The 25946-nt window shown below is 42.9% G+C and overlaps 1 protein-coding gene across 1 annotated transcript in view; it reads right to left on the reverse strand.

Moving 5' to 3' along the window:
- LOC145402048 (DBH-like monooxygenase protein 1 homolog) overlaps positions 1-24993 on the reverse strand; it is a 99751-nt gene extending 74758 nt beyond the window's left edge. Inside the window, exons 1-5 of the mRNA XM_080274144.1 lie at positions 24822-24993; positions 10042-10314; positions 9250-9338; positions 7772-7934; positions 1683-1833 (exon numbers count right to left, since the gene is read on the reverse strand). Of these exons, the coding sequence (XP_080130270.1) occupies positions 1683-1833; positions 7772-7934; positions 9250-9338; positions 10042-10314; positions 24822-24992 (847 nt within the window). The 5' untranslated portion in view covers position 24993. The remainder of the gene's footprint in view (positions 1-1682; positions 1834-7771; positions 7935-9249; positions 9339-10041; positions 10315-24821) is intronic.
- Between the last annotated feature and the right edge of the window lie 953 nt (positions 24994-25946).

Consider the following 25946-nt stretch of genomic DNA (forward strand, 5'->3'; position numbering starts at 1 on the left):
TCCCATTATAAATTACCAACTTCATATTGTGTATGAACAATGTTTATATAAATAGGACGTAGGCTATATGTTTGCAAGGGGATACTGCAGTTGGCGTTATATGGCACCTCATACCACCAGTGCTACAAACATGTGGTATGTCGGACACAATTATTTCAGTGACCTTCGTACTGTGATCCAAAATGTTTCACGAATATTGTGCACCGATACTTTTCATACCCACTGTACATGTGAAACCCTCCCCAAATCAGTCGAGAGTAGCGTTTTTACCTCTGAACAATACGTCACTTCCGACGGTACTTCTTTGGCGAAACTCTGATTCGGTATTTTTAGACACTGATCCTCCCTGCACAGAGCCGGAGAACTTATGTGCCAAGTTTGATTAAGATTGGGTTATTTATTAACGAAATAATCCCTCTCCCTGATACTGCACCTTGAACTTTGTCCTATATCCATGACCTTACATTCTGATCAGTCTCATTCAAAACTAGATCCTACCTGCCCAATGGAGGAATCACACCAGCCGCTAGCCGATACATATCTAGCACGGCTCAGAATATGACCTTGATATACTTTCACCAATTTCGAATTCACAGGAGATTTGCATCTCTACTGCACACCTGTAAATTTTTGAGATGATATCTTGAGCGGTTGCGAAGTTATCGTGGTAACAGACAGACCTTGACCTACTTTCCCCAATTTCGAACTCGTGATCGCTTTTTTCCCCTACTACACACCTGTAAAATTTCGTGATGATACCTTGAGCAGTTGTGAAGTTATCGTATTCACACACACACACACACACACACACACACACACACACACACACACATATATAACTGAAAGCAATACCAGCTTCGCTATCGCGGCTGGTAATCAAATAATTTGTTCCTAGACTACTACACAGTGTATACGCTAAGTCTGATAAACGGAAAATGCATTAATGCCATAGCTAATGATGCGCCACGATACTGTGCCATGAATTTTTATCTCGACCTGAGACCTTGACGTTTGACCGTTCAGCACAAAAATCGTTTTATTTCTCTTCCAAACCCACACACTACAGTATATGTCCCGAGTCTGATCAAAACAGGATCAGGTATGCGTGAAATATTTTGTTAACATACTTATATACAGTACAAAACAGACTCGATCACAGAAGCTACTCCCACTCCAAGAAAAAATGCAAAAGAAAAAAATAAATGCAACGCTTAAAATTACTGAAAAAGTTGCCGGAAGGTGACGCTTTTGTTTGGCGCGATTTTCCAAAACTCGGAATGTCTAGTTTTCCAGTCCTTTACCTGATGCAACCCTTAGCAAACATGAGTCGTGGAATGGTGGTGTGGATGTTTCAGCTTTGGATAAACGTGGTTTGTAAAATATTCATATGCTCTAGCTTTCATGGCTTCGCGAAAACCATAGCAACTCAATGTTTGTTTCATAATAGTTATGAAAACAAATAGCGGTAAAGCAACTCTCGCTCCCTCCTCTCTCCCTACAAGGAATCAGTTCTGCCCCATTCTGCCCTCAATTCATCCAACCATCATCCCCTCGCTACTGTTGTCTGCTTTCTCCCTCCTATCCCTCATGACCCGTTGGCAAGAAACAACTAGATGCGCGCTTACTACTGTGGGGAAAGGGCAGCACCATTGCTTCATCAGCAAGAGTGGTACAGTACATACCTGGCATGTTGGGTGTGTAGCACTCATAGCCCTGGTGTCCCACATACTGCTCCAAAATCCAGCTTGGATTAGTCCCGTCCTGCATGTGGCACTCGTACGCTATACTGTGATGAAGGTTACTACGAGCGTTCTTCCCGTATATCATTCTGAACTGTAGAAATAATAAAACCATGAACAAAATACACGCGTGAACATACAATACATGCACCTATAAATAAAATATGCACCCAATAATACCCACTCAGAAGTATTCATAGTTTCTTACATTCATTCGTCATTTTCTATATGTCTATCTATCTATCTATCTATAGCCTGACTCCCTAATCCCGCAAAGGGGGTCGATTTGTCACCCACTATTTGACTGCCCTCCCCCAACTCACACCCCACTCCCACATATACCTCTTAACTCCATCCCTCCACCTCATCCTCGGTCTTCCCGTCTCTCTCCCTCCCAACTTCACCTACATACACCCTCTTAGTCAGTCTTTCATTCTCCATTCTCTCCACATGTCCAAACCACCTCAGTGTATTTCTCCTGATTTTCTCAACCACATCCACATCCACCCCACATCCACATCCACCCCACAACGTTCCTTCACTTCTTCATTCGTCACTCCACAGCTCAAGTAACTCATTTCCACTGCTCTCACTCTTGATTTGTTCCCCTCTAGCAAGGTCCATGCCTCGCTTCCATACGTCAGGGTAGGGATCACAATACTATCATGCAGTGGCTTCTTAACTTCCATACTCACCTCCCTATTTCTCATCACTGCTTCAGTGAACAACAACCTTCCTTCCCTGCTGCACCCTTTCACGCACTTCATCCCCAAAAGTTTCATCCTTACTCATCACACTACCCAAGTGCTTGAATGCACTCACATTCTCCATATCCTTACCATCCAACCTCACTGTGCATTCTGTGACTTTATTCCTCTAAAACACCATGACTTTACTCTTGTTTACATTAAATTTCAGATTCCTCCTCTTACACACTGTCCCAAATTCATTCAATAAACCTTGCAACTCCCATTCATCTTCACTCAACAATAGTGTATCATCAGCAAACAGCAACACCGGAATCTTCCATATCTCACCCTCATTCTTTAGAGCCACCCCCATATCCACTGCCCTACCTTGCACCTCCTTTACAACCCCATCCATGTACTGTATATATTAAACAGCCATGGGGACATCACATATCCCTGTTTCAGTCCCACATTTAGATCAAAGAACTCACTCAGCTCCCCATCCACTCGCACCGTAGCCCTAGCTCCTTCGTACATACTCTTCACAGCACTCAACAATTTCCCCTTCACTCCATATATTCTTAATACCTTCCACATACCTTGCCTATCTATTCTGTCATAAGCTTTCTCCAAGTCCATGAAAGCAGCATACACTTTCTGTCCCTTCTCTAGATACTTCTCCACTATACATCTTAGAACAAATATTTGATCTACACACCCTTTTCCCTTCCTAAATCTCCCTTGTTCTTCACCAACTAGCTCCTCTGTTATATGCCTAACCCTATCAATGAGTATTCTACCATATATTTTTCCAGTCACATTAAGAAGGCAAATACCCCTATAGTTACCACATACTTCTCTCTCCCCTTTTCCTTGGTATAAAGGAACAATTACCTGATTTCCAGTCCTCTGGAATCCTTCCCTCTTCCCAAGCCAGTCTACACAACTTCCATATCCACTCCACAACAATCTCACCCTCATACTTCAGCATTTCACCACACACTCCATCAATTCTTGGGGCCTTTCCCATCTTGAACTTCTTATTGCCTCCACTACTTCCGCCCTACTGATCTCTTCCTCCCTCCTCTCGTCTCTTCTTCTCCCAACCATTCCCCAACCACTTATACTCGCACTGCTCTCACTCTTTATATTCAACAAATCCTCAAAGTGCTCCTTCCATCTCCTCAATTTCTCTCTCTTCTCCACTAACAATCTATTATTCCTATCTTTCACTCCCTTAATTTTTCACTTTTCACACTGTCTTACTTTCTTTACCTCCTTCCAAAACAATTTCTTACTCTCTTTCCATTTTACACTCGGATTCCTCCCAAACTCTTCATCCACTTTCTTCTTACTCTCCATCACCAGTCTCTTAACCTCCCTTTTCCTGCTCACATATACCTCTCTCTTCTCTCTCTCATCTTCTCCCCTACCTCTACTCGCTAGCCATTCACTATATGCCTTCTTCTTTTGTTCCACAGCTCGTTTCCCCTCATCATTCCACCATGCTGTCCCTTGCACACCCCTGCATTTCCTCACTCCACAAACCACCCCACACGCTGCGCCTATCTCTTCCGTGAATATCTTACATACATCTTCCATTCCTTTCATCTGCTCTAACTCATACCTTCCCAATCTTTCTTCCACTATGCTCGTATACTCTGCCATTTTCTCACTACTTTGCAACTTCTCCACTCTACACACAGGAGCTGTTTCCTCCTGTCTACCCCTTCGTCTCTTCAACCATTTTCTTTGCAGCCTTACCTTGGCCATCACATATGTGATGGTTCGAGATTCCATTCCCCCACCCTTTCCACACTCTTGCATCCAACACGTGACCTGAGGTAGTCATTTTAAGTAATTTATAGAAGTCTGGGCACAATCAGATTAATTAATGTTCTTTAAGGTTACCTCAGGTCAAGTGCGTAATCACTTCGGGTTAAATATATGCAGTGAATGCATTTTTATTATAATTAATTTGACCTACTTCAAGACTGCTGTTATTAATTAACTTTTGTTCTGCTGAGGTCACTCAGTGTTCATCATACTCAGTCACTGATCAGGCTAACCTTACCCGTCTAAAGTCATGAGCCAAAAATTTGTCTTTTTCATACTAAAGTTTTCAAGATTTTTCTTCTTCGGCATCATCGTCTTCTTCACTTGCATTGTGATACGCAAAGTGAACCTATATGAGCACAGTGTGTGTTTGCTTTCTTGTTGCCTATCCCGAGAGGAAGTGTGTTGTTACATTTCCCAAAGTAATGTTCTTTTCTGTCTCTTCTTGGTGTCACATGTTGCCACGGCCTCGTAACTTTATTTCTGGTCTGATTAGTCTGAAAACTACTATGCATATATTGTATCTGGACCTGACACCTCGAGACAGTTTTAATATTTTCAATACCCTTAAATATATTTTATATCCCCCAAAGTGTAAAAAGACTGGTACAGAACCACCAGAAGACGAGTGCGAAATCATCAGACACCAAAGCACCCAAAGTCTATTCGTAGACTTTGAAAAACACCCATCCCAATAAAAGGGCGGGTTTCCAGAGATAAAGTCTGAGGTCCTTAGTGCGCTGAGCCGGGATGAGAGTTTTCCGCCCGTTCTTTCGTCCGCGCTCTAGAGGCCTAGTCAAGGTAGACGCGGCTATGAACCGATTTAGAGGACTGAGGTGGATGTGGAAGATGTGCAGATTGGCCTGGGAGGAAGGTAGAGTCCCGGAGGATTGGAAGTCAAGTATAATTATTCCCTTGTACAAAGGAAAAGGGGAAAAAGAAGTGTGTGGTAATCATAGGGGCATTTGTCTTCTTAGTATAATAGGAAAAGTGTATGGTAGGATACTTATAGACAGAGTTAGAGAAAGAACAGAGAAATTAGTTGGAGAAGAACAGGGAGGCTTTAGGAAGGGAAGAGGTTGTGTAGATCAGATATTCATTCTTAGATCTCTAGTGGAAAAGTTTCTAGAGAAGGGAAAGAAGTTGTATGCAGCTTTCATGGATTTGGAGAAAGCATATGACAGGGTGGATAGACAAGGATTGTGGAAAGTGTTAAGAATATATGGAGTAGATGGAAAGTTGTTGAATGCTGTGAAGAGTATGTACGATGCTGCGAAGGCTGCAGTGCGTGTGGATGGTGAACTAAGTGAATTTTTCTCTTTGAAAGTTGGGTTGAAACAGGGATGTGTCATGTTTCCATGGTTGTTCAATCTGTACATGGATGGGGTAATACAAGAGGTACAAGGTAGGGTAGTGGATGTTGGAGTGGCCCTGGTGAGAGAGGATAGTGTTTGGAAACTCCCTGTACTGTTGTTTGCAGATGATACTGTGTTATTGAGTGAAGATGAAGGGGAGCTGCAAGGCTTGGTGGATGAGTTTGAGAGAGTGTGTAAGAAACGGAATCTAAAGGTGAATGTAGGGAAGAGTAAAGTGATGGTCTTTGAGAGAGGTGAAGTTAGTGAATGTACAGCGAGGTTGGATGATGAGGAATTGGAAAATGTGAGTACGTTTAAGTACTTGGGTAGTGTGATGAGTAAGGATGGAGGTTTGGAGGGTGAAGTGCATGAAAGGGTACAGCAGGGAAGAAAGGTTGCTGGTTCTTTGAAAGCAGTGATAAGAAACAGGGAAGTGATCATGGAAGTGAAAAAGTTACTACATGACAGTATTGTGATACCAACTCTAACGTACGGAAGTGAAGCTTGGACATTGTTGGAAAGACACAAGTCAAGAGTGAGAGCAGTGGAAATGAGTTATTTAAGAGAAGCCTGTGGAGTCACGTGGAGAGACAGGCTGACGAATGAGGATATAAAGGAGCGTTGTGGTGTGGATGTGGATGTGATAGGAAGCGTTATGAGGAACACACTGAGGTGGTTTGGCCATGTGGAGAGGATGGAGGGTGAAAGACTGACGAAGAGAGTGTATGTGAGTGAGGTGGAGGGGGGAAGAGGGAGGGGGAGGCCGAGGATGAGATGGAGGGATGGGGTGGAGAGGTTTATGAAAGAGAGGGGGGTGTGAGTTGGGAGCAGGGCAGTGAAATGGCGGGGGACAGGGCGACTTGGAGGCGATTTGTTTGTGGCCACCCCAAACGATGAGGCGTCTGGCAATAGATAGATAGATAGATAGGTGTCCAATGAATCCTCTCCATCTGACGGTGCGCGCCTGTCTCAGTGGTGGACATGCCCCAAGTCACAGGGACCAAAACTGTCTTTATCATCGATAAAGGATATAAAAATGAAGTATTTATATCCTCATCACAATTTTGATACAACCCACTGTAAACTGGCAATCTGCAAAACTTTAAATACCGGTCTGTGTCGCTGACTTGCTGACTCAATAAGTGGTGGAAGCAGTCAGGCAAAGAGGTAGGGAAGTAGAACGTGGGCAGGAAAGTCTGAGGTGGAAAGGCATGTAGGCATGTAGACAGGGAGGTTAAGAGGTCGGGAGGGAGGCAGGTAGGCAGGTGGGAGTCAGGGGAGGGAAGTAGGTTGGTAGACAGGTTGGCAAGAGGGTAGAGTGGGAAGCAGACAGCGAGATAGGTAGAAATACAGGCTGGTAGGGATGAAAGTAGGTAGCAAGGGAGGCAGACAAGGGGGTAAGGTAGGAAGAAAGGTAAGTAGTTAAGGAGGTAGGTAATTAGGGAAAAGCAACAAGAAGTGCAAGTTATCCTTTACTCGGTGAAGGAATTAGTTGCACCTTAGTACCATACAGAATGGCTACATAATCCGAAATTAACGCAAAAAACAACGAATCCACTTTACACGGAAACGTGACTGTCCTCGCGACCCTATCGTGATAAAGCGCAGCCAGTACTGTATTTTTGAAAGCGATAACGGTAGAGGTGAATGCAGTCTGAATATACCCCCTACTCTGATTGCTCTGTTATTCTTTCCATATGGGTTAAAAACAGATACACGTATATGCACAAAAGAAACAAACTTTGGGAATTATCATGAATTTTCTAGCAAATGTTGCCTCTCTTCTCATCATTAATATATATATTTTTTGTTTGTTTAATTTTTATTCATGCATTAGTTCATGTATTGACTGAAAGGCAGGAGTTACGAAAAGGTGGGGCTGGATAAACAAGACTGGATAGGATGAAAGAGTACAGCCTGTGAAAGTGGGCTTTTTACACGAGTTAACGTAAGTGGGGTAAATGTTTATATCAAAGCGTTCGCCCAGAAGAAGGTAAAGAACAGGAAGAACACGATAGTAAGAATACATTGCTCTCCGGTACCTATTTCAGCATGTAATAATATATCTGTACACTCTGATTTTATTGCTGATTGAGACACGGGCCTCTGTTCTCATATGTTCCATTTATGTCTATACAGAGACAGGATTCACCCCAATGTAATGATGTTTCTTCTGCCACTTTGGTATCTTCTCAACATGGCACCAGTAGAATGTGTCCTGCTTGTGTGGCAAAGTGATACTCTGGCTCACCCGCCACACCTGCGCATCCTCTGGCACCCTCTTCTGGTAGAATGGCATCAACACAAAGGCGAACCTGATCGAAATAAAGGCTTATGAGGGTAAACAGAGGCAGGCAGGGTACACAGGCCTAAAGACAAGGTAAAATTTACAAAACATACATTATAACATAATACGAAGAAAGTTGACAAAAATATGTGCACCAAGCAATAATTATTAGTGTCGGAGACTCATGGCAGCGATGCAATTAAACCAGGAAGACAGAAACAATTGTATAATATTATAGGTAGGCAAATTTGGGGGGCTCTGTGGACCAGTCCAGGAGGATCTTAAGTGTGGGGGCCTCTCTAGATGCTTGTGAGAATGGACTGAGACCAGTCCTCTCCTAAATGCAGTTCCTCTTGAATGGGAGAATCGAGTGAGAGCAACAAGGAAGCAGTTAACTGAGTTAGGCAAATAAATTAATGAAAGATAATATGTCAGGTGAATTTTTAATGTCAGAGTTATTAATGCACAATTGCCTCTGCTTCATATAAAAGAAGAGATGTGATAACTCAGTAGTCCATTCACCATCATTCATAATACAGGGATTCTTACCACACTCTGTTAGTGCAAGATAGAAATATAATTACCTTAAACCAATGTTACAGTTCTCATCCTTGAGAAATTATCACTGGAGAATACTTGCTTCTGCCATCTTTACTTTTTGTATTCCTTTGAGATTTAAAAAAATTGTTTTTCTCCAGACAAGACTTTTCCTTTAGTTTAGGCATATATGAATGGCTTTATTTTAGGTCTTAGTGATCATTAATTTCATCAAGAATATGCATTATATCACCTTCCCACATTAGTATTGGCTGCCAGTTATGTGAAATTCATTTTTTTTAAACATTTAACTTTTGGGTACATTGGCAGCCTTTGTGTTATCAGCTCTTTACCCCCCGACCAAAAACTACACTTTTTGTTTGGTGCTAATGTGCAGTTTTGTGTACAAGCAGCAGTCGAAAATAATACATCTTGTCAGTTCAGCCCAGGAGACGGAACGAGTAGTCCAGTTTGGACAGGTTGAATTGCTTCGCCAGAACTCCCATGAAACTGGTCCAGTCAGCCTGGACTGGTCGTGATAAGTGCCCTATACTTTATTTACTCTAACTTGCCCCAGATTTTTGTCCTTCTGCAGCTAATTTCACATGGCTCAGTGGTAGAAAAATCCGATGATATGGTTCAGGATTCCTTCCATAGCATATTTCTGTGACAGGCATCATATTCCATTGCTAATGTATTCTTACAGTCCAGCATTCATTTTGAAGATAGGGAAAGTTTTGATCAAGATAGTATAACTTGAGCATAGTTGTTGGCCAAATGACAAACACATAACATCAGTGACGTACTTGTTTCCCCGACGAGGACCGTGGTAGGAAGGGTGTTCGTTACTGGGGTCGCTGTCTCCCCATGCGTACAGCAGCCGCACAGTCTCATTCTGTCAGAGAGTTTAGCACACAGCTTTTAATTCCATCATTCCAGTTATATCTTTTTTCGGTTTTTATTCTTGCTGGATTATTTTATTCAGATTAGGAGGAACTTTTCCAAGTAGATGTGTTATACATTGCCGTCGTTAAATCTTTCACTACAAGTGGCCTCTTCTAAACTCAACAAAAAAATCGTCTGGTGATAGGAAGAAACAAAATTAAGAACCATTAAACGACTTACATAAAACTGTATGCCCCTACTCAGAGTGAAATCCCTCACCCATAGGCAACTCAGAAACACACTAGGAAGGTCAAATGGCGTCACATGAGCAGGTTTTCTGGCATTTTTTTGTTCTAGCAACACTGTCCTGGCATCATCTCTTGGTAACTTCTAAAAGAATATTTTAACAAACTTTCACAGCCACAAGCAACCTCTGAAAAGTTAACTCCATCATCGAGTTACCTGAGATAATCTGCCACAAAACTGCTGATGTGGCACCTCCTTAACTCTACAGGTGACACACGTACAGTATAAAGCGCTACACCTCAACTATACAATAATTTTACACTGTCCGACATTCACACAACAGAGACGGCAACACAACATGTCAAGTGTGTTCGACCTATACTGATGTTCACCAAAGTAAATCGGTCTGATATCTCCTTACCATGAGCCAACCCAATCCCTTCCTACAACTGCAATCACACACTGACCGTAAGGATGTAGTCGTGCGGGTCGCAGGTGTTGATGTCTCTGGCCACAACAAGGAGAGTGTGCGTGTCGTTCTCGCGTGCGTGCAGCGGCCGCCAGTCAGCGTGGTTGTCGAGGGGCGGTGTGAGTTCACCCACGCCGTGGCGGTCCTGCAGGAACAGTCGTCCGTCCTTCACCCAGGCGGTGATCATGTCCCCGCCAGTCATCCCGCCACTAGACGAGAACCCGAACCCCAGCCAGCCAGGGGTGCGAACGTGGATCTCCCACACCACCTCCTGCATTGGAACACTGGTACTTAGGAATACCAAAAGAAGCATAACATTGACACAGCAACACTGTCAGGGAAATAATAACACACCAGCCATCCAGAAATAGGCCACAAACACGAACCCTAGCTAGCCACGGGTACCAGCATGGATCTCCTACACAACCTTCTGCATTGGAACACTGGTTCTTAGGAATACCAAAAGAAGCAGACCACTGAAATAGCAACACTGTCAGGGAAAATGTCACACACCAGCCATTCCTACACCCAACACATGCCGGAAACACGAACTCTTGCTAGCCAAAGGTGCGAGCATGGATCTCCCACACCACCTCCCGTCGGGGACAGAGACACTTAGCAATAAAAAAAGAAAAAAATGACACAGCAATATTATCAGGGAAAACCTAACACCAGTTATTATGCCATTGGACGGGAATATGAATCCCAGCCAGCCACAGGTGCGGGCATGTATCTCCCACAATATACCTCCTGCAGAGAAACATGGACACAGAAAACACTGGTTTGTCTGCCTTAACCATTCGACTCTTGGGATGAACAAAATTGTTTGCTGTTATCCTAATTTGATTCCTTGGCGTACCAAGAGTGGAGAAAGAGTCATTCGAGATGGGTTTTTTAATAATTTGCTTGGCTCTCCCAGGTGAGCAAATCTTTGGTTGTTAGGCTAAAAAAAAAAAAAAAGTGTAAGTGCCACAACTACAGTAGGTACGCATAGTACACGAGCTCACGGTACGCAAATCTCGTTGTACATGACGACCTATTTTTTATCGATTTTTTTTTTTTTTTTTTTTTTTTTTTTTAACAGGACACGAATTGAACTCATAATAAGCGAGACGGCAGTGAAGAGTGGCCCAAATCCGGGGCTGAGAGCAGGAGGACTGAGAGCAGGAGACCGCAGCAGAACAGCTGGCACCACCAATCATGGAGAGTGGAGACTTGTCGATGATGAAGAACAGCTGGGTATTGTGTGCCCTAGATAAATTCAAGGAAGAATTCAAGAACATCAAACATTGTCCGTTGCAAGTGGAGGAAGTGATGACTTCACTGGACAGAACCTTCCACTACTACACAGACAGGCCTAACCAGGTTAACAGAGGGAAGCAAACCCTCATCACCCATTACCTGCGGCCTCAAGAAAGTGAGCAATCAATCCCTTCAACATCAGAAGAGCCATTTCCTGGGGAGGATCAAGAGGATGATGCAATGTCTGAGGTGTCAGAAATAGACTCTGAAGGGTTCATGAACGAAGTGAGTGCATTAGCTAGTGAAAGTGTCGAAAGTGCTGGTGACGAGAATGGTGAAGAAGGTGGTGTGACGGTTGGTGTGCCGGGCGGTGCAGAAGGTGCACGCTATACTCAGTTTTTTTTTGTTTTGTTTTTTCATCGAGACAAAGAAGCACTTGACTGGCTGGTGATGATTGGCTGAATTCAGTATGCCCAAAGAAATTATTCATTATACCAAATTTCTCCCCCAGATATAATTATGTTTTCAATTTGTAATACTAGCTAGTACAGAGACTATGCAGTAATGCTGCATTCAGGCAATCATCACCAACCTGTCAAGTGCATCTTTGCCTCGATAAAAAAAAAAAAAATGAGTATAGGTGCCTCCCCCTGCCTCAGATCCCCTTCTTACGTCCATCAAGCCTGTTGTCCTCTTGGGTTAAGGTGAGCAGTCATATTCTTGTTGGTTAACTTATGCCATATCCTTGTTGATTTAGCAATGCCATAATCTTGTTGGTTTACTTTATCTTAGCTAATATGTTTTAGATAGTTTCCCTGTACAGTAAAATACTTAGGTCTGAAAGGAGTCTCAAGGGTTACCGATAAAGGAGTCGCTGCACATATGTAATTTTTCCCATAAGTTTAAGTACTCACAGTACGCAAAATTCCTATTAATCAACCTCCACTGCCGCCCATAAGCTCGCTTACTGTGCGTACCTACTGTACAAGGAAAGTATTAAATTGTAAGCAAGCCCCTCCACGGTGGCTTATGGAATACTTGAAATTGCTTAATGTGATTAGCATGAACCCCACATTACAGAGAGTAGTCCGTAACGTTACAGAAAGGTAAAACATGTTCTTTCATCACATGCCGCAAAAAGTACTAAAAAAAAAAAAGAGAGCTTCTCGGCAGGTTTACCTTCAAAGTTCTGATATTGTGGTTTTTAGACTTAGTCTTTGTCGTTGCTCAATCCCGGCCCGTCTGTTTGAACAGACCCATCGACCGAAGATATGCAACTTGTCCCTATGGGGCTGTCCCTTAGGTTTCCTACACAGTTGATGTTGTGTCTACGTCCTAGGGTGGCATGTGCTGTACAGTGCTCCATTATGTGTAGCATGTTGTTTGTGCCTATTCTACAAGAAGGGCATGTGTCATCTGTGATTCCACCCAACCATTATCTAATCTGGCAGTTGAGGAAGGCTGGATGATGTCCTGATCTAAGCTTACCTATGTGGAATTGGTCTTATCTGTTGAAGGACACGTCCGACAGGTGGATGTCAGGAGAGAAGGGGCTTGTAATATGGCGGTCTGATCAAAGTGCTGTATTGCCTTGCACATGAAATGAGCATGCTAGAGTTGGAATACCTGAAGGTAGGATGCTGTTGTAGAGGGATTCATAACATTTGTGAGGTGATTGTTTTATGTGCATGGGTGTGTTGTGTGTCTCTGTCATGTGATATAGACAGTGGTGTAGTTTAATGGTACAGGCTGTGTGATTCTCATGTCAATCTCTGACAGGCAGGACTTTGGTGTCAGAGTGTAAGTGAGCTGTGGCAGTGGTTTTGGTGCATCCATTGCTGATGAGCAGGACGGTGTTCTTCATGGTTTGCAATGAGTTTCACTGTGCATTAGATAAGAAGAGAGCCTATATGTGGGAGGCTATATGGCACTGCGAACCTAATGTACTTCTTTTTTTAAATGCTAGGAAGAAGGAACCAAAGGCCACGAGCCCACAAACTGTTCCCTCTAAGAGAAAAACAAAATACAAGAGAGAGCCAAATTCAAGATCCAATCATTTCGAGATGCCTGGACACACCGCATTTGAAAGACTGGAGGTCATAGTCAGCAGGAAATACAGACAGAGGGAGACAGTTCCAGAGCTGACCTGTTGCTTAAATGAAGGACTGGGAGTAACGGTTAACTCTTGCATTAGAGAGTTAGACAGAAAAGGGATGAGGGTTTGCTGCTAGACAGGTGCTACGCACCCGTCGTAGAGGTGGAGGGATGCAAGCAGACAGTTCAGAGGAGCAGTGACCATTGAAGTTGTGATAGAAAAGAGATAAAGATGCAACAGTGCGGGGAAGAAACAAAGGTTGAAGGGAGCCAGCAAAAGGAGGAGAGTTAATGAGATGAAAAGCCTTTGATTCCACGCTACTGAGAAGTACTGTATGTGGGGAGCCTCACCACACATGGGCGTTGTACGCTACACAGGGGCGAATAAAACCCGTGTATAAAGTCAACAACTGTGCAGGGGTAAAGAAGGAACGGAGTCGGCTTAGCACACCTGATCTCTTGGAAGCAGATTTTACATGAGATATAATATGATCTTTCCAAGATAAGCCCCGAGTGGATGAAACCCCAAGCATGTTCAAGGATGATGCAGGATTAAGCTGAATATTATTAAACATTAGTGGGTACTCCTGCGGAAGATTCGTCGGGTTGATAGGTGTAAGAACTGAGTCTTTGATGCATTAAAAACAACAAGATTACTTTTACCCCAGTCAGAGATACGAGCCAAGTCAGACATTAAGTGTGCCATAGACTCATCCCATATTTGTCGAAGTAACTGCTGAGATGGACGTTGCGGGAACTGAATGGAAAGGTGAAAGGTGAAGTCATCAGCGTACATGGGCGTCATCCACGGGGGGACGGGGGGGACATATCCCCCTCACTTTTCATTCGAAAACATATTGACTGTCCCCCCACTTTTTTCATTAAGTTTTATATACTAGACGCTAGAATGAAGTAACTGATATTTACAGTACTACAGATCAAGGATGACTGGACTTGCTTAATTAATATATTTGGGATATATTTTGCATGAAGTTATTTAGAACCACTTAGAGTCCACTTAGAGTCTACCAATCACATTTATAATTTTCCGTAGAGCATGACGGCCCATCAACTGAATCAATGTTTAGCTACAAAGAGCACTGCGTGAGCCTAAGTTCTTTTTACTATTCACTGTTACATGTAGTTAAGATAAGTTATATCATTATAAATGTGTAGTAATGCTATATAGAAACCTGTAGTGAACAGCTGTGGATTGTGATAGGCATAAGAAAATATGGTGAAATGATTATCAGAGATAAAGAAAAAAATATATGGAGTGTGGTTGATGACAAACTAGGCAACGGCCAAGCCACACTGAGAGTTTTGTAACATCCATTATTCAGCACGAATGGGACATTAAGAATGCTGGATAAGCGTTTTTTCCTGGCAGCACAGACGTTGCTCTTGTGTGCGCACAAGATACGGGCTACACTAATCTGAATGACGAAAGACAACGGCAAAAATAAATAACAGGTGCTCCCTACTATGGGAAATAGAATGACATGACAAATCTCCCTCTCTCATATACCTCTCCTCTCCATTCATCCATCTCATCTTACACGTACATTTAACATTCCCTGGGCCGCTGTGCTCCTGATAGGGCGGAAGGGGATTGGATGATGGACAGATGAATGCTAAATATTGACATAAGTTGCAGTCATGTTAATATTAACCAAGAGAGAACTAGTGTGCCACATGCAGGAGTATACTGTACACTGGTAATGAAGTGCTTAGGAGCCTCGTAAGCATCTTTGTATCTATCTATAGCGAGATGCCATAATCCAGTAAGGCAGCGGTTCTCAAACTTTTCAGTGTACGACCCTAATTGGAATATTTCAAGACTTCTCGACCTACAGGGTAAAAAATTCAAATATACATAGTGGAATTTAAACTTTTTTTCTAAAGACACACACACACACACACACACACACACACACACACACACAAAGTGGGAGAGAAAGTAACCGGTATATAGCCTATCAAAATTATTATGAATATCGTAATAGTGCAATAAGGATAATTACAATTTCAGTTCATCATCACCATCATCATCATCCGGACCTCCTTTCCCACCCAAGGACAGGGTGAGGAGTAGCAAATTCCAGACAGCCCAAAATTGACCAATCCAATGGGCCACGCTTCCATTCACTCATCATTCAAGCCCCCGGAATCCTGGCTCTATCGAATACGCCAAAAACATCCATCACGTTCTGCAGCTTCACATAATCGTATCTGACAGAGTCAATCCAGATGCTGCCACGTTAAAAGGGGTGCCAAAAACCCCTGATCATGCACTTCTCCTCACAACCATCATCCAGGCAGCTAGATCTCTTGTCAGTTCCCTACCCTCACCAACTTCCAAACCTCTCTTCATCACACATTCATCCACAATATCTCTCCGCCTTCTCCTTGGCCTACCTCGCCTCTTCCCTCCTTCGAATTCGCTCAGATAAACCTTCTTCACCACTCTATTGTTATCCATTCTCTCCACATGACCATACCATCTCAGTACACTCTCTTCAATCCTTGTGTCCACCGACTTCCTCACTCCGCATCTTTCACGAATCACATTATTTCGTATCCTATCCACCCTCTGTACTCCACATACATTCCTCAGCAGTCCCATCTCCACTGCTCTTACTCTTGACTTTTCATTTTCATGCCACACCATAGTCTCACATCCATACGTTAAAGTTGGCACTAACTCTCCTTCATGTAAGCCTCGTGCAGCTGCAACACTCAAGCCTCTGTTTCTTATCAAGGCCTTCAATGCACCAGCTACTTTTCTTCCTTGTGTCACTCTACTTTCAACTTCTTTTGCACATTTTCCTCTCTTTTCTATCACTGTACGCAGGTATTTGAACTCTCTCACCAATTCCAGTCTCTCTCCATTCACTGTTACATTGCACAGGGAGTCACTTTCTCTCTCAGTAACCATCACTTCACTCTTTTCTACATTAACTCTTAAGGAACAACGCTTACAGACATCAGCAAAACTCTGCACTAGCCTACCAAGTTCTTGTCCGGTACTTGCAAGCAGTACTGCATCATCAGCATACAACAAATTTGAGATATTCCATCCATCACCATTCATTACCAATGCCATCCATCTCTCCATTACTCGTGTTTTTACTTCTCTCATCACCCCATCTATATATATAGCGAACAACCATGGGGACTTCACACAACCTTGTCACACGCCCACACTGATGGTGAACCATTCATTTAGATCCCCATTAACCCTGACACATGTTTCACTACCATCATATAAACTCTTTACAGCACCTAGCAGCTTACCACCTACACGTGCATGCGCAAAACTTTCCATAATCCTTCTCTGTCCACTTTGTCATATGCTTTTTTTCAGATCCATGAATGCCATAAACACCTTTTGGTCCTTCTCGCAAGCCTGCTCTACTGTCTGTCTCACTGCAAATATTTCGTCCACTCATCCTCTGCAACTCCTAAAGCATCATTCACTAGGACTTCTGATATCTCTCTTACTTTCTCTATAATAATTCTTCCATATACCTTCCCTACCACACTCAGTAAGCTTATGCCACGATAATTCTTGCACTCACTTCGCTCACCTTTATTTTTGTTCAGGGGTACAATCACAGCCTTTTTCCACTCTGCAGGCACAGTTTCACTCATCCATGCCTACTTACATATCTCCAACAAGCACTTGATTCCATTCTCCCCACTACATTTAAGCATCTCTGCATACACCTCATCAACCCCAGCTGCTTTCCCATTTTTCAACCACTTCACAGCACTCTTCACCTGTGCGAGTGTCATGTCTCCTGGCACTGCATTCCTTCTCTGCACCCCCCCAAAGCAAATCGTGTTTAAAGCTGCTCTGCTCTCTCTATTCCCATTGATCAGGTTTTCAAAATATTCTTTCCACCTGGTCCTTACTTCATCGCCATGGTTAGTAATCTACCACCTGCATCCTTCACACCATCCCATGTCTTTCCGCTTTCACTTCTACATTTCCACACCTCTTTCCAAAATAACTTTCTATTTTCAGAGTAGTTCGCATTCATTTTTCTTCCTAGATCCTCATTTACCTCCTTCTTTTTCCTCCTCACTAGTCTCTTTACGTGCTTCTTGCTCTCAACACATTCAGTTCTTATTTCAACTGAACCCCTATCCTGTAACCACCTTAACCACATCTTCCTCTTTTCCTCCACCGCTCTCCTTACCTCCTCATCTCACCATGCCATACCTTTTATTCTTTGTTGTTACTCTTGCCACACCACATACCTCTTTAGCATTCCTAACTAAGCAATTCCTATATGCATTCCACAGTCTATCCAAATCCATTTCATTCCAATTCAGTCATTCTAACTCGTCCTCTACTTTGGTCCTGTACTCATCTGCCACTTCTTTGATCTGCAGCTTCAGTTAAGTAAATTAAATACACTGAAAGCATTAGGCCTATTCTATATCCCTGTGACTCATCAAAATTCCTCTCGCGACCCACCTTTGGGTCGCGACCCATAGTTTGAAAATCATTGCCCTAAGGGATGGCTGTTAGTCTTTGAGTTAGTTGTTTCACAGGGAGGAGCACTAACTCTCCACCAACCTACTTGTTGATACTTAGGGAACACATATGGGTTGGTTATATGGTTACCATCCAGCACTGTAAATGGTTTCCTGGCTTATGGGAAACCATTAGGCTTGTCACTCAATGTAAAGCCACCTGGAAAGGAAAGAGGAGTAATAAAAAGTGACAGGAAAGGTGGGAGAAATGGGAAGAGACGGGGCAGACACGGAAAGAGAATGATAAAGGTGAAGGAATATCATCTCATAATTCATCTGCAATTTAGTTCTGTGCCATAGTGTAAAATGACCAATAAGCCATTTAGTAAACAGTATATTATGGAGTAGACTAACTTCCCAGGCTTAGTTTCCATTGACTTATCTTCGTTACTTTTTCATTGCTGATTTTGTGAAGGGTCAGTGAAGAAGGGGAGCATTACAGGAGAAAATTGAGAGTATTTGTAACCAGACTGTGGTGAAGGAAGCACCATTACTCTGTTGAAGGAAGTACTATGTTAAAGGAAGTACTATGTTGAAGGAAGTACTATGCTGAAGGAAGTACTATGCTGAAGGAAGTACTATGTTGAAGGAAGTACTATGTTGAAGGGAGTACTATGTTGAAGGAAGTACTATGTTGAAGGAAGTACTATGTTGAAGGAAGTACTATGTTGAAGGAAGTACTATGTTGAAGGGAGTACTATGTTGAAGGAAGTACTATGTTGAAGGAAGTACTATGTTGAAGGAAGTTCTTTACTACGGTATGTTGTCTTAGTGATCTGTGGGTGCTGTACAGGTTTTCTTCTAACTTAGTCTAAGCTTGCCATCTCTTCATCTTGAATTCTGAGTTGTAACAATGGATTAACACTAAAAAATGATGCTAATCACAAAGAAGTGCTGTGGAATGGATGCGGAGCCATAGCAGTGTCTTCTATCATCTAGCTATGTGAAAGAAATTGCAAAAGAATGGAAATCCAGACCAAGTTAGTGTAAAACAATTATAGTTGGGATGATGGTCTTGTCTTGCATGCAGGTTTGACTCTCCAAGAGGTGACCAGAGGTTTTTGTACTGCAATGCTGTTAGGGGTGTAGGTTTTAATTCAAGGAAGAAGGAACCCAAGGCCTGTCTGTTTTAGATTATGAAAGCCTTGGGTCCGCATACCTCACAGGGTATAATATACTTGATACAAATATTTTAAAAAGTCCTAATTTTGAATTAGTAGAAAATTGCAAAGAAATGAGTAAAATTTGTACATATATTCGTTCACTTTAACTAGGTGCAGAAATCCCACCTCCATCTTAAATATATGTACTGAGCTTAACACCAGAATATGATGCTAGTGATAAAAAAGTGCTATGGAATGCATTTTGACTCATGGTGTTCTATTATAAATTAATAATCCTGGATTAGTCAGTAAAACAAGGAAAGCTATATGTTTTAATGATTCCCTTTCCTTAAAAGTCTGTATGTACTGCACCATGTGGTCTGCAGTGTCTAGTTTATAGCTAAATGATTAATGAAGCAAAATTGAACTACTCTTTGCGGATATTTCAGACAGCTTGTTTGTGATTTGAGACGAATTTTTTTCCCCTTAATGTCATGTATTCATTTTAATATAGCCTTAATATGCACCAAATATTGCTGTTCTTGTTAAGCTTGCCAAAATTAGCAACCCCTGTCCCCCCCACTTTTAGAGAACAGATGACAGCCATGTCAGTGTATGAGTGGATAGGGTTAGATGAGCAGCTTAGAAGGTCATTGATGAATATATGGAAGAGAGTTGGTGATAGGCCAGAGCCCTGAGGAACATCACTGTTGATAGATATCGGAGAAGAACGATGGCCGTCTACAACAGCGGCTATAGAACGACCAGAAAGGAAGCTGTAGATGAAGGCACAGATAGAAGGACAGAGACCACAAGAGGGCAGTTTGGAAATTAAAGATTTATGCCAGACTCGATCGAAATCCTTTGAGATGTCGAATGCAATGGCAAAGCTTTTGCCAAAGTCCCGAAAGGAGGATGACCAGGAGTCTGAAAGGTAGGTGAGAAGATCGCCAGTGGAGCATCCCTGACGGAACCCATACTGACGATCAGAAAGAAGGTTGAGATAGGAAATATTCTTTAAAATTTTTCGATTAAGAATTGACTCGAAAACTTTTGAGACACAGGATGTTAAAGCAATTGGACGATAGTTATCGGGTTGGGAATAGTCACCCTTCTCTGGGACTGGTTGAATGAGAGCAAACTTCCAGCGAGGAGGATGATAGACAAAGGCAAAAGAGTTTACCTAGGCAGGGTGTAAGCACAGAAACACAGTTCTAGAGGACAACAGGATGGACTTCCTCAGGCCCATATGCCTTGTTAGTACTGAGGCCTGTGATGGCAAAAAATGCATCAGCTGAAGACATTTTAATGTCAGCCATGAGGAAGTCTGAGGAGGGACGTGATGGAAGAACAGCACCAGAATCGTCTAAGGTAGAATTGGAGGAGAAAGTCTGAGCAAAGAGATCTGCTTTATCAGTAGAAGAAATAGCTACGGACCCATCCGAGTAGAAAAGAGGAGGTAAGGATGATGAGGTAAAAGTTGTCAGAAAGGTTTTTGGCAAGGTGCCAGAAGGAGTGGGAAGAATTCGAGGTGGAGCGTTGAGAGCATTTAGTACGGATGAAATTATTTTTAGCAGAGCGAAGGGCAGACTTAGCACGATTCCGGGCAGAAACATAAAAAAGATATGATTCAGGGGTGGGTTGGCTGTGGTACCTTTTATAGGCCCTCTCCTTGTTGTGGACAGAATTAGAACAAGCGTGATTAAACCAAGGCTTTCTTGCATTGGTCAAAGGATATGAGAAGGGAATGTATGCTTCCATGCCCGAGAGAATAACCCTCGTAATGTGCAAGGCACACTCAGATCGCTCCAGGCCATGAAGGCAATAATCATTCCTTGGAAAATCAAAGAAGTACTGCCTGAGGGCCTCCCAGTCTGCAGCTCCAAAGTGCCACAGTTGACGTTTCTTTGGAGGGTTCACAGGCCGTACCAGAGCGATAGGACAGGTTAAGGTAATAAGGTTGTGATTAGAGGAGCCCAACAGAGAGGAAAGATTAACTATGTAAGCAGAAGGATTAGTTGTAAGGTAGGGGCCAAGTATGTTGGAGCTCTCTCCAAGGCGGTCAGGGATACGGGTAGGGTGCTGTACAAGCTGCTCTAGGTTATTAAGGATAGAAAAGATGTAGGCTTGTTCATCAGGTGGATCAGTGAAAGCAGAGGAGAGCCAGTGGTGGTGGTGAACACCGAAATCTCCTAAAATGGAGATTTCAGAGAAGGGAGAAATAAACAGGATGTGTTCCAACCTAGAAGTACGATAGTTGAAGAATTTTTCATAGTCAGTAGAATTAGGGGATAAGTAAACAGTGCATATATATTTAGTCATAGAATGACAGGAAAGCCGAAGCCAGAGTGAAGAGAATTCAGAAGAATCGAGCTCAGGAACACGAGAGCAAGATAAGTCGTTGTGTATATATACACAACAACCACCTTTGGCTTTGAAATGAGTATAGGGAAAGTAGGAGGATACAGAAAATGGTTTGCCGTCAGTTGCCTCAGACTGCTAAGTCTCAGTTAGAAAGAGAAGGTGAGATTTAGAGGAGGAGAAGTGGTGTTCAACAAAGCGAAAGTTAGAGGAAAGGCGGCGAATGTTGTAGAAATGAAGAAGTGAGTCAGACAGTGGTTCCAGGCAGCTCGAGTCGTCGCCGGGAGAGAAACGGATGGTGGGAGCATTTATGGTCACCCCCCCACTGGGGATTCCGAGGCTATGTATAGAGTTGCCATGATTTGTTTTGAATTTTAGAAAAGGAAGTGTAGTGTGTACTGTGCATGTAGTTTGGTGTTGATAGAGAAATTTGTATTGGAGAGCATGCTGGCCTACTCTATGTGTTACTGAGACACTGAAAAAGTTCAAAGGGGGATCGTCAGGAACTAGTCCCCAGGGCTGATGAAACGGAAGCTCCAGCTCTCCCTGTCATTAGCTTTTCATCCACCTTGAGAGTACTGACCTGCTCGACTGGTACTACAGTCTACTTCTGCAGAGTAAAGCGAGCGTTTCCTTATGTTGCGCAATGTTTGGTCCTGTAAGGACCTTTCGTGCATTGATTTTGGGGTGCATCGCCTCTTGATTTCTTGTAAGAGTCCGATGTCAAATGTCGCTCAAGGATCTTAATCAAGTGGGTGTGTGGCGCACGTACATTGTTCATGTTCAAGTTTACTGCTGGTGATGAGTGTGGTGGTGGATTTGGCTGAGGTGATCGTCAGTCTGTAATTATCGACCCAAGTCTGCCGTGTGTGAGATAGTCCTGTTGCAGTGTACAGGCTGCCTGCAGTGTGGTGTGAGGTTGTGATGGTGATGTCACCTGCACATGAGGCAATGTTTGTTGGACACTGGGGTGTAGGAATATCATGCACTATATGTCTGGGTTGAAGAGTGTCGGTGTGAGAACAGAGCCCTGTGGAACTCTGTTAGGGAAATTTCGAGTTCGTGATGACTTGTCATGCAATTTAACATGTACTTGTCTACCAAGCAAATGGTTGTCAGTCCAAAGTTAGCAAACACGGATTGTCTTCCTTAATGATCACCATGTAGTCGATTGGCATTTAATCGAAGCCGTCTTTACTACAGATGAGGATAACATTTAATTCTTTCAGTCCGATGACCTGCTTCATATTTTATTATTTTTTAACAGGCTATGCAACTTACCAGAGACTTATCGAACTGTAGAGGTTACATGTAGTCTTAAATTATCCCCGTCATTATTAGAGATCCTTCATAAGCTGAATGAAATCGTCTGGAGACAGCAATAGTATAATACAGTATATATGATGTCGTTTAGGTGAAAGGATTAACATAATGTGGGCTTAACCAGTGCCAAGAAAATCATATCATTTCCAAAGTAACAGGAAACACATAACACAGATACAGTAGCACCAGCATTATCTTATCCCTAATAATAATACTGGTTTTTGATTAGGTTCGTCTGAATGTGAACCCAGTGGACTACAGGCTCAAGTGCAGACCACCACCACACTCTCAGGGGATAAGGAGGGAGTTGGGGGTTGTTTGTATAACCGGACAGCTTCAACGCCCAGTTATATCAGTGCCACTACGTGAAACCGCCTCTCTCCCGGACCATACTAACCATAATTCCCACTAACTAACGGAGTAGGAAGGATTCCGGAACAAGAGAGAAAGTAATGAAAGTGGGATAAATATCTACAATATGATTAAACAAATGTTTCATGCATAAAATGTATTCGCTAATTAGGAAGACAATAACTAGCTCACAGTAACAATGCTGCAACTCGCTTCTTCTTTACGGGGTTACTGTGACTGTTTTATTCTTTAATATAGACTGATAGTGAAAATATGTTTGTCATCTATACTGCCATACTGTGAAGTCTTGTGTGTGTCTGAGTGTGTGTGTGTGTGTGTGTGTGTGTGTGTGTGTGTGTGAGAGAGAGAGAGAGAACTTGATGAGTCATCATGTTACAACTGAGACAAAATGCACTGGGTGAGTGGATGGGTTGGTATGTGGGTTGGTGGGTGGGTTGGTGGGTGGAGAGGGGGAAAGGTCCATTGAGGTCCATGGGATAAACAGGTCCATGGTTAGAATAGGTCCATGTGAGAAGACAGGTCCATGAGTGAATCAGTCCTTCAGGGAAATGGGCCCAAATGGAGACAGAGGCTCAAAGGGTAAAAGTATATCCATGGGGGAAATTTGTCCATGGCATAATAGGTCCATATGGTGATTCGGCTTTTTTCCATAGATAAAAAAAATAGGTGGATGAGAGAAAATAGCCCCAAGAAGGAAATAGGTCCATCAGTGGAAAACTGGTCCATGGAGAAAATATGTTCATGGAGACAATAGGTCCATGGTGTAAATAGGTCAATGAGAAAAGTAGGTTCAGAGGAAAATAGGTCCATGATGAAAATTGGTCCATGGTGAAAATAGGTCCATGGGGAAAATAGGTTAAGAAGGAAAATAGGTCCATGGGGAAATAGGTGGAGGGGAAATAGGTCCATAGGGAAAGTACTGTAGATTCAGAGGGAAAATAGGTCCATGATGAAAATTGGTCCATGGTGAAAACAGGTCCATGGGGAAAATAGATTAAGAAGGAAAATAGGTCCATGGGGAAATAGGTGGAGGGGAAATAGGTCCATGGGGAAAGTAGGTTAAGAGGGAAAATAGGCCCATGGTGAAACTAGGTCCATGGGGGAAATAATGTGTTTATGAAGATAAAGAGGTCAATAGGGAAAACAGGGTCATATGGGAAAATACGTTCATGGCAAAAAATAAGTCCATGGGGAAAACTGGTCAATGAGAGAACAGATCCCTAAGGAAAACTAGGCGGGGACTGCCCCTTAGGGGGTGTATTTGGAGACAGGTGTATGTGTTAATGATCTTGACACAACGTCATTGTTACTGTCATCATGTTATGCTATACGCAGTGTAATAGGAAAGCAAGTCTCACTGCAGTAATACTAATGAATTAAAAAAAAAAAAAAACATTACATATGTAACAAACGACGCAGCCATCACTGTCGTCATCCTGGCCTATTTTTTCCACCTAAGGATGGGGTGAGGTAGGATGCAGAAGAGAAGGCAAGGGAAAGTAGGAAAGTGAAAGAACTGTTAACTGCATACCTAGTAAATTGGGTCGGGAAACAGACATTATATATCAGGACTATATCTAACTTTTCTAGGGTAAGCTGCGTATCCAGCCAGCATCACTGAGCGAATTTGTCCCACAAAGCTGCCTGGGGGAGATATAATATCCAAAATAAATCACTGAGAAAAAGATGCTACTAAGCCTCCTATGTAATTCAAACGATGACCTTATGACCCACACACCTGCTTGTTAAGGTCCGGTGTCCAGAACACCGTGAAAACGCCGTCAGGATCCAGCACGGCCTGGTGTGTGTGGGCGGCGTGGTGGTGGGCGGGCAGGGCAGACAGCTGCACTTCGGCCGCCACGTCAAGTTTGGGTCTGTCGAGTCTGTCCGCCTCACTAATGCCAGTCATAACAGCCACCACCGCCACCACCCACCACAACAGCCCCGTCAGATCCATACCTGCAACACTGGGGAGGGACAAGAAAAAAATTTGATTAACACGTATCAACCACACGAGGATCATTAAAATCTTCAATCTATTAACAAAGTTTTTATTCACGCTAGCTTCAGACAAGCATATTTAGCGTCTGTCATTCATTCAATCATTTGTTGTAATGCAACCATCAGGTGACTCTACATGAGTGTCAAACTTAACTGTTTTCCTTAATCCAGGAATTCCTTAACTACGTTGGATGGTAACATTACACCCTTTCCCTGGGGCAGGGAGGAAAATATTGTCCCTGTAATCCTTATGAACCTGAGGCAAAATGGGAGAGTGGTGGGGATTAGGCTTTCCTCACACACTATTTTTACCTTTGGGAAAGGTATAGGAAACTTCTGACCTGAGTGCTGTGCCTGCCCATGGCCCAGTAAACAGGGAGGTTCATATGTCTGTATGGGGTATGGGAGGTGTAAAAAATGAATATGAGTGGAAGCAGTGACTGTGTTCAAGGATCCAAAGCATACGGCGCGGTACTGTGTGAAACAAAGATGGAAGGGAGTGACGTAGATGAGTATTAAGGTGTAAAGTACGTTAGGTCAGTGTGTGTACACGAGTAAGGTGTCAGTGAACTGCTCAATTGATGAAACACGAATGAGAGAGAGAGAAATGAAAGGATTATAAACATGTACCCGAGATGTGTCTATGTTAAGTTCAAAATCGTGAAGATGGTACTTGCTTCTTGTAATGACAAAGGTGATAAGAAAGACAGGTTTCAGGAATACTCCAGATCCAGAGTATCTCGCACAATATCTCCAAAAGTTCTCAATGAAATTCATTGAAACTTGTGGAAAAGTGGGCCATGGACCAAGAAAGAATTTATTACATTTTGGGGCGGATCCGGATTCGGATCCTATGACACGA

The sequence above is a fragment of the Coenobita brevimanus genome, chromosome 57, assembly GCF_032717465.1.
Source record: "Coenobita brevimanus isolate Jiangsu-jjx chromosome 57, ASM3271746v2, whole genome shotgun sequence".
NCBI classification, from domain to species: Eukaryota; Metazoa; Arthropoda; class Malacostraca; order Decapoda; family Coenobitidae; genus Coenobita; species Coenobita brevimanus.